We start from the raw sequence: 18572 nt of genomic DNA, 5'->3' as shown, positions 1-18572 counted from the left end.
TCACAGTATGAGAGAACAGTTGAAGGCAGGGAACAGGAGGATAGGAAAGCAGAGAAGATAAACGAAGAGCAACATGAGAGAAAACTGCAGCCGGAGCATGGATGGGATGGAGATGAAAACAAGAAATGGCACACATAGAGAACTGTTTTCCAGTGAGGCTTAAAGCAAACACTGAACACTTTCTAGCAAATCAGGTGAGGTAAAATGCAAAGCCGAAATAAACAAACAGCACAGTGTGGAAACTCTAGGACTTTCCACCAGATTAGGTGACAAAGGGTCCAGTCTTATGTGGTACCTTTGGTTGGTCCTTTCCTGCTGAGCATGGCCTGCTGCTCCTCTGAGGTGTTCAGTCTCCTCACCACGTCAGCCAAAGCCGACTTGAGCAGCTGAATCTCATCCTCCTGCATCTGGACCCGCTGCTCCAGAGAGGCGATCCGGTCCGTCACCTCCATACTGCTCGCTGCCGAGGCACTGTCATCTATAACACACACAAAAAAAAAACTCTAACATTTGGAAAAGCAATGCTATAAATAAATTAAAAAATGATGTGCACGGATATCATTTATGATTGAAAAAGATTGGTCAATTTTGATTTCATGGTGACTTTAAAAATTAAGGTGTGTTGCTTTGAGGCGCCACAGGATCATAATGAATAATAAACAAATGAATTAATAAATGAATAATGGTTAATCAAATATAATGTGGGTCCCCAGAGCCCAGTTTGAAAACCTTTGCTTTGAAACCCCAGCACATAGTATTAATGGTAACACTTTTCAAATGAGGTTTCATTAGTTAACTACTTTAGTTAACATGAACTAAGAATGAACAATACTTCTACAGCATTTATTAATCTTAGTTAATGCTAATTTCAACATGCACTACATTATTCAAATCAAAGTTGTATTTGTTAATATTAGTTAATGCACTGTGAACTAACATGAACAAACAATAAACAACAGTATTTTTTATTAACTAGCATTAACAAAGATTAATAAATACTGTAACAAATGTTTAACTCATTGTGAGTTTGTTCTTTAATAGATTAACTAATGTAAACAAATGAGACCTAATTGTAAAGTGTTACCAAATTAATAGTAGGCTACAATAAATGCGTATGAGTAAGGGCCCAAGGGTGCCAAGGCTCTCTCTCTCTCTCTCTCTCTCTCTCTCTCTCTCTCTCTCTCTCTCACACACACACACGCACACACAAAATAGCAGATAGTTGTTTGCTAAGTGATTAGACAGCTTTGTAAAATCAGTGGTATGAAACATTAATGAAAACTAGTGCTTTCAACCCTTCCCTGAGAATAACATCTTCATTAATTATACACAGAGAGGAAGCAGCTGGTAATTAAACCAATAAAAAAAGTTATAAAACGGAACTGTGTTTTTTTTAATATATTTAAAAAGAAGCCATTCAGGGTGCTTTATATTTTAAATCTACATCTTTATATCGGTTGGAATCTTATTCTTTGCACATTATTTTTAATGTCGTTTTACGTCAGATTGGTACCATGAAATATGTGGGTAACAGTGTATTATTAAATTAACAATACTCTAGATTAATAAATGCTTAACAATTGTTTCTTGTTTCCTTAATATCTTATGCATTAAATAATGTTTACAAATTGAACCTTGTTGTAAAGTGTTACCAGCATTTGATTAATAACAATTTACACTAAAAAGTCTTGGTTTTGAATTAACACTTAGTAATAGTGTTTAAAGGATGAATTCATAGCGAGCGTGACCTGAATTATAAAAATGCAAACTATGAGTCATATTAGCCTGAGTAATTGGCAGATGGGAAGCTTCAGGCAAAATAAAAAAATGGATAGTTTTGAAACTGAAATTTAGATAAGTACCTTCCACGGCAAACATTAAATCACTCAAAGTTTCCTTACCCCAGCTGAGCTGTATAATTATACACTAACACACATACACACACATCAGCTCGGTGCATTTAATGGCCTCCAGCCATTTCACTTAAAATTCAGTTGCTCGCTCTGCAAAAATGATCATAGTCATTAATGTTCAGCGGTGATTAATCGCCTCCTGAAGATAAGCCTCTTTATGCAACACTATTTCACCCAGTCAGGCTATTCAGATAACCCTTAGATTTATACTTACCTGCACAAACCTGCACACCTTACCCCTGTGTATTGGGAAAACTATCTCAATTTCCCAACATTCAAAAGGTTTCTGTTGCTGGATCACTGAGAGCTTTGTTAATCACTGCACTAAAGCTTTTTATGAGTGCATTATGAACAAAGGAACATACAATGTGAATCCCTATTCTACACACACACACACACACACACACACACACACACACACACACACACACACACACGCATCAACCGCAAGACAGAACCTAATAAAAAATGACTACTAATAATTAGAGCCGCAAATCATGCTGTTTGCATAGAAATTGCCTCTTTGATGGATGAAATTAATCACTGATTGAAGCCTTCCCATGGCTTCGTCTTTTGAAAAGCTCCATGGGGAGTTATTCTGTCTTTTCTCCAAGCACAAACCCAGTTTGCAATTGTTCTGAAGCCACTGGTGGCATAATGCTAGTAACCAGCACAATAAATGACTGTCACATCTGCTCAAAGCCTAAAAGAGCTTCCCGTTCATTTGACAATTGCACAAAATAATCCTGCACTCTACAAAATCGCACCTGTGCGGTCAGTGATAGAGCATGTAAACACACACTTAAACACGTATTTAATTATATTGCTTGTAAACGCTAATGCTCTCCAGTGAACTTCTCAGCTACGCATGACTGCAGGTGAGCATCAGGGAGCGTGCGCTTCGACCACATTAAAAAGCATTAGCGGGAATATATCAGTGCAGCGTGAACGGACACAAATTGCAATTCTTGTTGCTGTTCTTTCCGTAAAAACAGCAGGATTGACAGGCATCCGTATCTCCTAATGTGTTTCAGAAATCAAATTAACTGCTAAGATTGAGGATGCACTTCCCTTGCCATTGTCTCTGTATCTCGGTCTTTCTCCCACTTCCTCTGAATTCAATCTTGTTTTGTTTCATTGTGATTGGATTGGACAACGGCCCATCTCTAGCTTCATCTTCCACTGGAAAGGACTGTGTTCATTAGATACCGCATCACTATCCTAGCTAGATCTCCTCCAAACTTCTGTTAGTTAAACTCCCAACACTGAACAGCTCATCTTGAACTATTATCTGGTGATTATAGAAGAACACACCAAAAAACTAAAAAGTTAAAAAAAGAAGAGTTTTTGCACTGAAAACTGAGAAAAACAGCAAATTCCAGTAGGATTGTTTTCAGTCAGATCTTTTAAAGTGCCCCTTTTTCAAATATTACCTTTCTTGCAGTGTGTCATATAGCTGTTTGTGACTGTAAAAGGTCTGCAAAGTTTTAAAGATCAAAGTGCACAACAAATAAAGTTATTGTCTCCTAAAAGAAAAATGAGTCGTCAGTAATTCCAGTCTCACTTCCTGTTACATTCCTACGTCAAATTTGCATAATGTCAGCCTATGGTCTTCATTGGCTGCCCGCGAACGACATCTACTTTGACCCGCCCTCAAGTACTGAAGTTGTAGCTGAGGCCTGGAAGAGTTTGGTTCGTGTTGTCGACTGTTTTCAGTGCTGAGAATCTACTAGGATAAGTAATCCATCGGTCATTTCACTATCAACTGACAAATGTCCTATCTTGTAAAATGTAGAAGCCCACTGCAGCTTCTTATACACAGAGTACACACGATTGCAAATCCGAAAGTGATTTCAATACCCCACATATAGATAGCAGCTCACTGATGCCCGCAAATTATAGGCCTCTACACAGAGTATGCATGATCGCGAATTCAAAAGCAAAAGTGAAAAACAATCGTGCATTTAAAATACTCAGACCTGGTAATAGGTGTTTCGTTTCCGACGTGCTGTAAACAGGGGAAAAGAGGGATTTAGAGAGACTGAATCTTTGAACAAAGCGTTTTCAGATTCTTTGAGAAATGAAATGTGCAGTGTATATTATGAGAAAATTCAAGTGGCTTTTGACCTTGGATGCATGTAAATCTATTCTAGGAGACCTCTAAAACTAAATTAGTAACCTTTAAAATGGCATTGTAGGGGCATTTTAATTAATCAGATGATCCAGCTCAGAAAGTTAGTATGAATGATTTGTTTCATTCGGAAAATATTAGATATGGAAAAAGAGTGGCATAGTCTTCAGAAACTTTATTTGGGCTTAAATGTGTTAACATCAGCATTAGATTGTGTAGTCAGAGATGGTCTAATGGATTTTACAGTCAGATCCGTCACTAGGAAAGGCTCAATCCTATTTCACTTCAGACAGTTTGGTGCAATTGAAGTCAAATGCAATACCTGTACCTTTTATTTTCTATCCTCCTAAGAAAGAGAGACAGAACTGATCTTATACAGATCGACATTGCCAAAAGATTGATTGTGCTCTTACTGCACACAAAATGAGATGGAAACTGAAGTGCAATTCCTGACCTACTGCCCATAGGCACAGACATTCCTTCAGTCTTTTAAAACCACTGTAAAGAATTGAAATGTAAATTGAATCCACACTGCAAGGAGAAAGTCCAGGAAGTATATACAGAAAATTATACACTTGCTATAAAGTAACAACCAGTGGACACAAACTCTAAAAGCTGCACTTTATTACTTAACCAATATGAATACACATCAGGTTTATCAGAAAACTAAATGTAAACAGTTTAGAAATTGGAAAAACTGAAATTTAACTAAAATGAAGTAAAAAAAATAAAAATAATATATATATAATGTTTAGTTTCAGTTTTGCTACAATACAAAAAAGAGAACATTAAACCTTTAAAGCTAGCCAGATACTTATTGCTCTTCAAGAAATAAAACCCAAAAGAATGAAAAAGCTGTATTCAATAATTAATTTATAAATTATTAACTTCTAAATACATTTCTTAACATATTTAATTTAATGTAAGATAACAAAACTGTGAATTAAAAAATAAATATATATAAAAAATAAATATAGAACCTAAAACTACTAGAATTACAAAGTGAGAATTTACATTTAAAAACTATAACTAACTGTCACAATCTGACATTCAAAAATAATAATGCCAATAAAGCTGCTTTGAATCTGTGAATAATATAGCATTAAAAATTACACATAAAAGGCAGGGTAGAAAGTGTTTGTGGATTATCAAAGCAAAGCGGACTCCCTTTAATGTCTCCCTCAAAGCGCTTTGGCTGATTAATAATGCATATCTCTGGTCTCTCTCTGAGTCTGAACCTACTAGCTGACTCACTCAAACCCTGTCTCTGCCCATAAATGAGACAGCAGGGAGCAAAGATTTGTAAGGATTATCATTATGCTAAAAAAGTGAATGTTTCTTCATATTGGAGGCTATCCCATATCATGCTTATGACCTCAAATACAATGCATGTTACATTATATATATTTCATGGTGCAGTCACATTAACCATTGCTCTGCAAATTTCCACAGGCAAAATCCCATCTTTTTAATAGGAATCATCCAATATGGAATTTCACATTAGGGTGAAAGATTTCCCCTCACTGATTTTGCATCAGGTTCAAGCTGACCAAGAGAAAGCTGATTGGTTTGTCTGACTTCTGTGTCAGCGGTGCTTCATACATCGCTACACTATTGACAATAGACAATGGACCTTTTTTGCTCGACCACACCTTAACGCACACTCCAGGGAAAAAAATATTTTTAGCATTCAAAATGAGGCTATTTGCAAGTCACCACCATTTTTAGGCCACTGCATACCTCACTACAAGGACATATGTGCCCTGTTCCAAAGCCTAGTGAGCTTATTTATGCTGCCAATATTTTTATGCATATACCATATTTTAACCAAATTCTAATCCCAGAATGCATTGCGACAAGCTCATTGAGAAATAAGTACAAGATAGCAAACAAGGCATGTTAATGTGGATTATCAACATATTTCATTCAATACTGAAAAGTATTGATTGCATTAAAAAATTAGCACACTGTACTTAATCAAATTAAGTAAAGCATGTTTTTTTATGCTTATTAAGAATATTGTGCAGTTATCTTAGCAACATGTAAACAGCAAAGTTAAAGCTGCTTATGTAGGCAATAACCCCATTTGGCAAAACACTTTTCCTTATTCTAAATATGCGTTGAAAATGTTTTTTTGTTGTTGAAAAATTGTATTTCAAGTTGAAAATATATTTCATTTAAACCTTAAAAGCCAAAATATATTACAAAAATGTTTTTTAAATATTTTTAAACATGTCAAGGGGCAAAAAAAAAAAAACATTTCCAATTTTAAAATACACTTTGAATAAATGCTAAATTTATTTTAATTTTAAATTTTTTTATTTGGACAAAAGAATTATATAGAAAAAACATGAGATAAATATAAGTAAATTAAACTTGTTGCGTTGAAAATAATAAATACTGTATATTGTGGATATTTGTGTCTGTATATATATATATATATATATATATGCATAAATATATATGTTTTGCCTTATGGGGCACCTCACTAGGTTTTGTAACAGCCTTTGTATAAACAAAATGCATCTGGTCTCAGAGAGTATCAAAGTGAATCCTCTCAGAGCTTTTCACAAACAATTCTCATCAACGAATTGGCCTTTGAGATTTGCCTCTTACATAAAGAGTTCACGCTGAGAGACACAGGGAGAGTCTATGAGAGAAAGTGAGTAAAAGGTTTGTGTATGCTTTAAGAGGATTACAACCGCCTGCCTTCCCCAACCGCTTTGTTTTTGCAACCTTAGGTCATAGATCCAAGGTCAGTTCATTGAGGACCCATCTGGAACTCTGGTAATAGTAAAACAGTACATTGTCTCGAGGTGTCAATGATTCAGAGATGATGACTGGACTGTTATATAACCCAGCACAGTCACAAACGAAGCGAGAGCGTTTGCTGCCAAGCTATTTCCCAGATTACAGGTACATAATGAGGAAAAAGAGATGGACTTTAGTAAATAAATAGGACTTAGAAGATAAAAATAGACACATGAGATCATCCCAGAGACCTCACTCGTGACCTCCGGCATGGAAAGAATAGGAGAAAGCAGGGAAGAGGTGATGAGCAGAGCCAAATTGTCCCCATGAGAGAGCCAGAGTTTCAATCCATCTGACATCAGCAAAATCTTCCTTCAGGTCAAGCTGTAATCAACCTATTAAAGCCGACAGCTTCTCCATTCTGTTTTCAAATCCCTCGATAGGTTTTTATTGTGCTGCAATATGGTTATTATAATATTCTGAGTTGTTTTAGTTACATGCTATGCAGTTGCTAGAGACCTTAGCATGTTGCAAAGCAGTTGCTGGAGGGGGAGGGAATATCAGACTGGGACACAACTTAAAGGGGTGGTATAATCCCTTTTCACAAGATGTAAAGTAAGTCTTTAATGTCCCCAGAGAGTGTATGTTAAGTTTTAGCTCAAAATACCCCACAGATATTTTTATATAAAATGTTAAAATTGTCACTTTTTAAGGGTGAGCAAAAGTGCAACATTTTTGTGTGTGTCCCTTTAAATGCAAATGAGCTGTTGCTCCCGGCACACAGGGCGGAGCTACAACAGCTTGTTCATAGCAGCTTCGATTACCTCACACAGACATGCACTGAAAATTGCAAAAACTTTTAGCCTTTTATATTCAAACCGGAGTGACAACTCAAGAAGAAGTGACAACATGTAGACAACATTTCTGAATGGTTAGTTGATGAATTTATGTAGCTTAGGCTATGTGTAGTTATCTTCTAGTCATTAATTAGCATATTCTGTCTTGATCATCTATAAATCTTGTTCCGGGGGCGGGGTTTATGTAAATTTTAGACTTTGTGATGTCACTAACCCAGGAGGAATGTAGCGTAGTCCCTACCAGCCTTTTGTTGTAGTCCTTAAAAAACGATTTCTTTAAAATAAAATATCTCCCTTTGCTTTGAACTTAGAGCGTCTTAACTTTGCAGATGTCGTTTATGCTCAAACAGCAACATTACACACTAACTTAAGTTAGAAAAGTGAAATCATAATCAACCACCCCTTTAAGTCTTATTTAGCATGTTGCTAGGGCATTCTGGGTGGTCCTTGCATTCAATAACAGTAAGATGCAGCACAGCAAAACCGAACAGGCTCCAGGTGCATAGAGATTTTATAAAAGTCAAACTCCTTTTAACTTGACACAATATCTTAAAAATGTGTCACTCATGACGTAAGATGCTAAAAAAACCTGAGAATCGTCACAGAGACTTTAGTGCATATTTAAAGTCAACATAAAAATTTAAATTCACATCTCTTTTCTAAATGCATGTTATTGGTCTTATTTTGAATATTTCAAGCATATGTTTAACCTGTCAAAAAAATGATTCGATCTTCCGCTTAAACAACAGTCTTCTTTCATCTGCCAGGTGACGTGTGCCAGACTTCTCCAATCATTAAGTCTGCTTAATCTCCGCCCCTTTCTTACAACCGACTGCAAGCTCGCATTCAGATCTGCATCCATCCAATCAACAACCGACAGACAGAACCAAGTCCAGCCCTAATACACATTGTGATTTTAAACAGAAGAACAATTTGAAAAAACTCAAAAACATGTCCAGTGTGTATGGCCCCTTAGCAAGCACCAATCATGAGAGTATGTTGGGAATTATAAAAAGAGGACATCGAGTAGATGGCTTGCCAAATGGCTTGATGGGAAATTAGAGTATGTCTTTCTCTATCTTTCTCCCTCTCCTTCACGCACTGCTTACTAAAAAAGCCTACAGAAGCTGTTAGCATGCTGCCGGAAACCTTGCCAGCATGTGTAAGACAGGTGGCAGAAGCTATATGTGTTTACGTGTGTGTTCATTAATCACACCAGCCACCATCCCCAAAGAGAGACTCCAGACAGGACCGAGTCAGTGACAAGTGATGCGGAGATGCCCGCAGTGTTGTTCCCAGTTAATCTTCTCCTGGCAGCCAGGGAAGCAGAGAAAACAACTTTGTGTGAACCGCAAAGGCAGGGTGTTTTCCACCCCCTGATACCACTGGCTTGAAACCAAAGAGGGGGGTATTCAAGAGCCGACGACGCTCAAGCCCCAAGCCTCACTGTTGGGATGCAGGAAGCGGTTGGGCTAAGAGAGGATTAAAGGGATACTGAGCCGATCCTGATCAGTGGTTATCCCTGTGCACCGGGAGAAAGTGCACAGGCTTAACACGCTCTGATGTATGGGTGCATGAGACTACTGAAAACAGAGCTTGTGTGTTGTTTTGGGATCAAACCAGCTAAATGTTGGTGTCCTACAAATGAGTTGCTGGCCAGAGATGAGATGAGGCTTAGCAGTTTAATGTGAACATGGCCAAATATCAGCTGATAAATCATTTTGGCCTAGGCTGCTTTTTCCCAAAAGCATTGTGCCACCAATATGCTCTACGATCCTCTTTATAGCTCACGTGTCACGATGCTTTTGAAAGAAGTATACCACGACATTTGATCAGCAATATAGTAAAAATAGTCCAAAAACAAATTAGTTTTATAGTAAAAATACAGTAAAAATGAAATGAAAATTTGGAATGAAATAAGGCAGAGTGAATAATGATATTTTAATTGTTGAATTATTACTTTAAGGACACAAATTATCATGTTTTATACTATATTTAATACTATATTCTATATTTTATATTTCTATCATTTTACAGTTTTTTTAAACATTGTAAGATACTGTATGATCAAGCATGGCAAACATAATTCATCCAGGCCTTGCTGCCAATAGCTACGTTTCATCCCCCTGTTTTTAAGCAAATTTTGGGATACTTCTGGGAGTCAAAATCTGGTTAAAGGTTAATTAAACGTAAATTGTATCATCTTTTATTGGAAAATTAAACAACATTTTCAAACTTTGATAACTGCCTTAATCTTTTAAACAACTGAAAAGATAGTGATCAAACTATGCTTTATAAAAATCACCTGTCGAGTTTATAATATATATTACATCAGCATATGAGAGTCAGATTGGATGACTTCAGGGACTCATCTCAAGATTACTCATTTAGTAGTCCATCGATTGCCAAAATTATGAAAAGAAAGCAGTCAAGAATAGAAAATGATTTACAAACCAGGATTGTCCGAATCAGAATGCATAGTTTGTGCATACAAATTTTCGCATTTTTTCAATTTGATTGGCGTTTATTCTTTTTAGTATGCAGTGTGAAGTATTTCACTCAGTTCTCTGATCATTCAGATTCAATTTCAGCAAGTGAAGAACAAAAACATACATAGCGTGTGTTATGTATTTGGTACATTATCATCTCTGACAGCCTGAGCAGCTTCAACATGCTGTCTGTCATTTATTCCTTCCTCTCGTTAATTCTGCCGTGTATTGTGCACGTTTGTTTTGACAGACATCGATGTCTGTGTATGCTGTTATAAATTATGTGGATTTGAAAACGGATGGATCGGTAATATTTTTACATTTTTTTAGCCATCAAGTATTCATTGAAGTGATTGATGCCCATGAGAGTGTTATGTTTTAGTTTCAATATTCCAACCAACAGTTGGACGTTTTTGACAGATGTGATAACGTGTGTAAGAGGTGTTTTTTGGGTATTTATAAAACATGCTGGAAACGTTAAAAATGTTCATTTTACGGAAAGAAGTTTATTTCGTGGCTTAAATTAATTACTTGCTACTCAGAGACGGACATGTTTGGCTTGTCAAAAATGTTACATTCAGCTGTCGAAAATTCGTTGACTTTTGAAAATCAAGTAAATTTTTTGACAGGAAAGGAGTGGTTTTGATGCACAAAACTGTTTTAACTTCTATTATAACAAAAATCTTTTATTTAAACCCATGGAAATGCAGATACTGTTTTAAATAGTGAAAAATCCCTTTTTAAAACTGATTTAATATATACGACAAAAGAGCCACAGTGTCTTCCCTGATTGCTGAAACTTTCATTTTTATTATATATATATATATATTGCGCAAATTTCCCAGGAAGTGACTATTTTGTTCTCTTGAACACAAATCGCAAATGTTAAATGCAATATTGCAATTTAGCACACAAGTTAAATTCTCAACTTTTGATGGAAACATAGCTAGTAGAATGCAACAAAACACACACTTATAGACAACATAAAGAAAGCTCCAAATGACTCAGTGCTGTAACATTGAAGTTACACATCATGTCATGCTCCCCACCCACATGCTCCTTGAACATTTCGACATACTAATCAATGAAGAAAGCCCACTCGCTCAGTCACAGGTGACCTTACTGTCATCCACAGTGAGGAACGGCACACACAACAAAACACTTATCTGACTCCATGTTTAATCAGCCAAGGCCTCTGTTTATGGGACCCATCCTGTGGCAGACCCTCAAAGTCCAGCACAGTCACCATAGAGATGAAAACACAAAACCGACCTGGAAAAGGCACGCTGGAGTAGAGCAGTAACCGCTGGTTGTGCTGACTCATGCTCTCCTGAGAAATGGCACAAACGGCAGGGAGCTCTGGTGGCAAACGAGGAAGGGAAGGAGGGAAGGAGAATTTTGAAGGAGTCGCAGAGAGTCTGACTGAGAAAAGTAGGGCAGCATTAACTCATGGCTGGCTCCGCTTTCCCGCTACTGACACAATGCTCTTTTCAGTGTGCTTGAAAGCCAGGGCTTTCTTCTCCTGCAGAACCCAGAGCATTGTGCACACATAACAAACAGCCCAGAACAGTGGGTGGGGGGGGGTGGTTTAAATAAACTAAAGTGTTGTTCTTAGGGTGGGTTGCGGATGCCGTGTGGTAATGACACTGGATGTTACATGCGGAAAATCATATGTCAAGCCCCTGCTCAGCACAAATGAACTGATGGAAAACAGAAAGTGTGTCAGTGTTGTTATTGTTAACTGAAACTAAAACTACTACAAATCTGAAATAAACCTGAAATAAAACATAAATGTTTACTTCAACTTAAAACAATTTAAACAAAAATTTGAATATGTTGCCTGGGCATGACTGGCAGAACTAACTGAAATAAAATAAAAGTTACAAAAAAATTGAAATAAAATAATGCTAAATAGAAATATTTAGAAAAATGACAAAAGCAAATAACATAATTACTGAAATGCAAACTAAATTGAAAACTGAAAATATAAAAATAAAAGCTAATACTATAATAATACTAAAATAACACTGAAGTGTGTGTATTTTCAAGCTTCTTCTTTCTTGTACAATCTGTTCTGAATAAAAGTACATTGGGAAAGGCTTGCATGGCTCTCAACTGTGCAAATTACAGTTCTAAAATTTCCATTGGACAATGGACATTCAAACAACAAATACTGAAAAATGCAAGTTCTGTATATAATCCCAGAAAGCCTATTGGCTGGACTTGTTCTGGTCGACACAACACACACATTATATTAAAGTAATGCACCACATTTTGCCATTGCAAAAGCATTAGCATATTTTGAAGCAAAATTTGAATAATCCTGTCTGCTTGACACCCCCACAAAGGACTCTTTGTTTTGGAAGCCCTTGAGAGGGAATGAACGAGTGGAATATTCCAAAAAACCTCCTTAATGTACAAAAATAGCACAATACTACGCCTTCAGCGGGACATGTGTGCTTCAGATATGACACCTTCAACACTGCAGTTCTCATGACTAAAAGGCCCAATACAAAAAAAATCAAATGTAATCGTACTGACCCCAACATTTCAAATAGAAGAGTATTTGAAATGAAAAACATGATAGAGAAAGAGAGAGAGAGAGAGAGAGAGAGAGAGAGAGAGAAGCACTAATAGCTTTGGTCTTCTCAGAAGGCCACGCAGATGGTTTCAGAATTGTTATCAGTAGCGTAATGGGAGAGTGTGCCAGATAAAGAACCAATGCAAGTCATCTGAGGTCTGCTACATAACAGACAAACAACGGCCACGTCAATATGTCCTATTTAGCGGAAGACGACTTTTATTATCCCTCAGTCTGCAATTTTCTATGAGACCACTGATCAATAAATAACAGCTCAAGAGCCATGATACTAAAGGACATTGATGGCTAGCTTTGAACAAATCGACAGCCTTGAAAGAGTTATTACTGTGTATCAATATTTACCTCCAAATTCATGTGACAGCCTTGGAATGAGGAAATGATAAATAAATGATTTCTTCCAACTGTGGCACTTATGAATTGGATTAGGATTTCCAACTTTTACATCCTTGCTGCCAAGGTTGTGGAGAGCTCAAGTTTAGAGGCAAGTGGAAGCTTTTGTTCACGGCATTCATTCTTACTCACTTTGAGTTTTCTTGTCTGGTTCGGTCGGTAACGTGAGCAGGTCTTTAATCCTAATCCTGTTGCACATGCATCCATCAGTGGCTCAAAGGGCAGCCAATAAGAAGTGAGAGCCGAGTGCCAAGAACACTTCTTTGGCAGCAGCGGCTGAATGAGACAACAGCAGTCAAAAAGACTGGGACGTCTGGTAGAGGTTTAGATGCCAGAACAACAGATCTTCCGTTACTCCTTTTGCCAGAACTCACCGCCAATGTTTAATCTGAGTAAGGACATGAGGTTATGTTCCCTCCAGAATCCTTCAGGAAATAACCAAGATGATGGTCACGTTTTGGCTGAATGAAAACAATCATTTAAAGGTCGATCTTAAAAGAATAGTTAACTCAAAAGTGGAAATTATATCATAATTTATTCACATTCATCCCAAACCTTTATCTTTATCAATACAATGAAAGTCAAAAGGGGGCCAAAACCGCATTGGACCCCATTAACTTTCATTGTATGGACATTTTTCAAAATGTTTTATATTGTATCATCTTTTACATTTTTGTGTTCCATGGAAGAAATGACTTGAAGGTGAATAAATGATGGATATTTTTTTATTTTTGAGTGAACAAACCCTTTAAGATAAACCTTGGTTTCATCTTGGTTATTTCCCAAAAGATTCTGGAGGCAAAATAACATCATGTCCTTAAAAAAATATATACATTTTTGGATGACCTATCCCTTTAAGTGTCTATCTTTTCTTAAAAAAAAAAAACAGCAAGCAGATGAATCTGAGGCTGTAAACACTTTAAATGAAGGTTAAATCTAATGCCTATAGAATCTGCCTAGGAAATGTGTTTGCTGACCCAGTATCCCTACATTAGTATGGTTGGCTGATCAGAAACTCGTGAAGCGTTTAAGAACAAATGACTTCATACCAGATCCAGAGCTTCGGCTGAGCACTGTACTGTTGAATGACCTCACCGCAGCGTTCTCCAGCACACCCTCATTCAATTACCCACAGTCCTACGCTGGCCTGACAAGCCAGAATACAGGCCAGCCATCACAGCAACTCTCACTCTCATTCAGCCAAACAGACAGAAAAGCAGAGCGATTTGTCTTTTTTCATTTAAGAACTTGTAAAACACAATGTTTAGAAGTGTAACGATGAATGAGGCATATAGCAGATTAAAGGGCTGTTAGATGCTGAATGGAAGATTCTTACAGGCGACATGATGAAAGAGAGAATCACAAAATGCTTTATGATGTCACTAGAACCGCACAATCTTATCATAACTCCAGTGTAAACTCAAGTTGGTAAGCTCAGATGATCTCAATATCCACACAAGTGCACATGACCCCAGAAAAAAACATCACTCTAATATTGTATTTTCAAACCGAAATATGAGCGTTAAAAGGAGTGTATACACTAGAGATGCACCAATATAAAAATTCTGGATGATACTGATAAGCTGATTATTATTTTCATGTTATGGCAGATAACCGACTGATGGCCAATTTTAAAATTCAATACTATTTTGTCTAAAATAAATGGAAAACAAAACACTAAAAACTAATATCAATCATTTCAAATACTACAAATGGATATCCATTTTTAGGTTTTGCTAAATATACATTATTACTATAAAATTGTTATAATAATACATTTAAATATTAAAATAAACATAAAAATATTCTTTATAATAAAATATTAGTTTAAAAATAAATTTTAAGAGAGGGTTAGGTGATGGTAAAGGTAATCGTAATGTAAACAAAGGAAATTAGCATAAATATTTAATTTCATATATGTGTGCTGTATCCATTGATAAATTATTAAATCTCTCATTGATAACTGACATGGTACGAATACTGTGCATGCCTAGAACAAACATAATTATAAGAGAGAACATTCATCTTCTGTCAAAGGAGACTGGACTTACTTTTGCAAACAAGCAATTTGAGTAGAGTGACATAAACCCTGCCCAATAAAGGGTTAAACTACAGTTCAGTAAAACGTTTAATGTAGAAACTCGTGCAACATCATCACATTGTACATAAGAGCAGGGAGAACTTCTTTCTCAAGCACTGTTATGTCATATGAGGTCTCTTTATGCAAGAGATTAATGGTGTTTGACAGAACAGTGACACATACTTTTATTCATCCTGGAACAAGGAAATCCCTAACTAACCCACCCACTCCCTCCATCTCCTCTTTTCTTCTCTTCTTTTATCATCATCAGCCCTTACCCAAAAGCCTTGAAGCACCAGCCAGAAAACATACACAATCACATGACTACAGATCACAATCAGGTTGGCAGAACAACAAAAACACCCTAAAAAACGACAACACCTCAACAAATCAAAACGACATCCTCATTCTTTCTCTTGTCGCAAAGGTATTCGGTTTCATTTTTATGTACAACGGTCTGATGTAATAAGAGGTAAGAGATTTTTCACTGCACTGTTTCATTCAAAACAAAACTGTCTCTCTGAAAATAACATCAAACACCTTCAACCTCTAAGTGTCTACCTAAAACACTTTAAGAATCTTGAAAACATGGCATTTTGAAAGATTTACTTCAAGAAACATTTGCTTTGGGATCATATCAGCTAGAAGCCTGTAAGAAAACTGTAAACTGGTATCACTCCTTTCGAAATGATCCATCACAGCCAAGAGGATCTTGATAATCTTTGTGCCAAAGTTGAGGGACTAAAGAAGGTCAGAAAGGTTAAGTGCAACACTTGAGGCACCACCGTCCAACTCCAGGCAACATGTTTACCTGAACTTGAAGAGATATAGATCATAAGATGGACAAGTTCTCAGATTAAAGACAAAAAAAACATGATGGGTTTACCATTGCAGAACTGCAGCAGTGAGGAGGTGTCATAGAGACTGCTGTAGCTGGAGAAGCCGTCCTCCATTCTCTTCCTCTCGTCTTCCCTTTCTCCACGATAACTCCCTGTTACTTTCGCTGGCTGGCCACTGCAGCTTTCTGTCCATTCAACATCCAGTCTTCTTCTGGGGTCAGCCTGCCAGTGTCAGTCACCATGACAACCCATTCACCCAATGCTCGAGTCACGCTAACTCAGACGCTCTCCTTGAATGGGACTCCAAAAAAACAGAAAGTGAAAATATTTATGAAGTTACGAAATGCGGATCTTCTTGTGCACTTTTTCTCTCCTGATCCTTTCTGTGGTGTGTTCCTGTTAGAGATCTCCAGAAGAAAAATAAGCCAGTACAGGGGTTGAGCTCTCAGAGGAGGGCGTGCGAGTGTTGAGAGTGTGTGAGTGTTTCTGTAATGTCGAGGACTCTCCGTTGAGCTTGTCTGGTGAGTCCCTGTCTGACAGTGGGGAACGGACCAATCAGAGCACAGGGGGCGGAGCCTCCCTCAAAACATAAATCCTCCCCCTCCAGCTGACTGAGACTCCACTCTGATGCAGTAGGAAACTGTGCTGGAGAAACTAAGCCAGAAGAGAGGACTTTTTTTCTGCATTAGAGATGTTTCTAAAATGTGGACACAAGTTGGGGTGAATCGATATTTAGAGTTGGTAAAGGGCTACTACTGATTAAATGTATTTGTGTGTGTTTGGATACACAGATTCAGAAATTCATTTGTACTTAAATCGTACTCCGGAGTAAAGAGGATTATGACTGTGTTGTTTGTGGGTGAGGCTAAATGTAAGCCTTCACGTTTCACGGAAGCAGAGAAGACGCCGTACTGTGAAAGACATGTCAAGGCTTTGCTCTGAGAAAATGACATAGCACAAAAAAAAAAAACATAAATCATAAATCTATGCTACCATTCAAATCCATAAATCAAAATGTTGGGGTCGGTAAGATATCTTAAATGTTTTTGAAAGAATTATCTTATGCTCAGCAAGGCTGCATTAATTTGAACAAAAATACACTAAAACAGCAATATTGCTAAATATTATTACAATTTAAAACTTCTCTAATTTAATATATTTTAATAAAATATACAAATATTATATTTTTGATATATTTTAATCAAATGTAATTTATTCCTGTGATGGCAAAGCTGGATTTTCAGCATCATTACTCCAGTCTTCATTGTCACATGATCCTTCAGAAATCATTCTAATATGCCGATTTGCTGCTCAAGAATCATTTCTTATTATTATGTTGAAACCAGGTGTGATATTTTAATATTTTTATGGAAACCGTGATGCATTGTTTTCAGGATTCCTTGATGAATAAAAAGAACAGAACTTGAAAAAGATATTTCATGCTTGCTGAATGAAAATATTAATTTCTTTCAGACAAAATCGTACTGACCTCAAACTTCTGTTCTAAACATGTACACATGCTGTATATATAAATGATAAAAGTGTACATTAGCATGATGACCTCAAAGCTGACAGACATTTACTGTTAAACTGTTATTTTTATTTTGAACTACATAAGCTACTAACAAATATATTGAAGTCTTAAACGGGTACATGAACACTAAAAAACAACCAAAAAAGTTAAAAAGAACCACAATTTGTGGCAAAATAGTGATTAATGGCAACATTTAACTAAATATTTCACTACAACAAAATACAGAATCGTAAAATGTTGCACAACAATCTTTTTTCTAGCCAGTTCATTAAAATGAATGCCCTAAATAATCTGATATACACTAAAATGAATCAGATTTCAAAATGCAGTGACGTACTGTAGAGATTTGTCACGCTAAACCACAAGTAATCTGAAAAACTAGCTACACTGCTATGCTGTTTTGAAAAGCTGCGGTCACATTACTTAAAAATTGCAGTAAGTTACCCCAACACTGCAGACACTAAAGAAATAAACTAAAGCAGTGCTTTCCACGAGGAGCAAGGTTTTTGGGGACTTTTCCACGTATGAGACACAATGCATGACCTCACACTTTCCACCCTTTATTCCACAATCCAAACAAGCTTGAAGTGTAATAAGCATTGACTATTCAAAGCTTATCTGCCTTCAGACAGACAAAGCTGTCTGGAAGACCATCAAAGAGAAACCAAGGTTGGCAGAAAAAGAATAAGAATGTATCTCAGTTTTGACTGTGGGTCGTCACAGGGGAAAACCTTTTTAAATTATTCAGGAGGCAGACGCATAAGCAGGAATATGCTTAAAGATGACGACGTGGCCTGTATTTACACATCTTCAAACAGACAAAACACAGTCAAATTGAAAAGAAGAAAAAAAGCACAGAAAAGCTTGAAGAGCCTCTTTAAAGATTGTTCTCCTGACCCCCTCCCCCCACCGTGAAATAATGGAAAGTGGACGAGAGCTGTGTTAAATTAGATTTCTGGGGTTTCTGTGTCCAATTTGGCCATGGC

General features: G+C 36.8%; 1 protein-coding gene across 11 annotated transcripts in view; it reads right to left on the bottom strand.

Annotated features, from left to right (window-relative positions):
• The window catches only part of eml1 (EMAP like 1), a 49998-nt gene that overhangs the window by 23339 nt on the left and 8087 nt on the right, over nt 1–18572 (bottom strand). For 6 of the 11 annotated variants that reach the window (XM_082144202.1, XM_082144199.1, XM_082144203.1 and 3 more), the window contains exon 2: nt 296–478. In XM_082144202.1, coding sequence (XP_082000328.1) covers nt 296–478 — 183 coding nt within the window. Of the gene's footprint in view, nt 1–295; nt 479–16099; nt 16650–18572 lie in introns of those variants that run through there. The other 5 variants (XM_082144201.1, XM_082144206.1, XM_082144208.1 and 2 more) reach the window with 5 other exon arrangements.

Source organism: Leuciscus leuciscus (genome assembly GCF_965113295.1).
Source record: "Leuciscus leuciscus genome assembly, chromosome: 17".
Lineage (NCBI taxonomy): Eukaryota > Metazoa > Chordata > Actinopteri > Cypriniformes > Leuciscidae > Leuciscus > Leuciscus leuciscus.
Note: the sequence above shows the minus strand (reverse complement) of the source record. Positions and strands in the feature narration are given on the sequence as shown.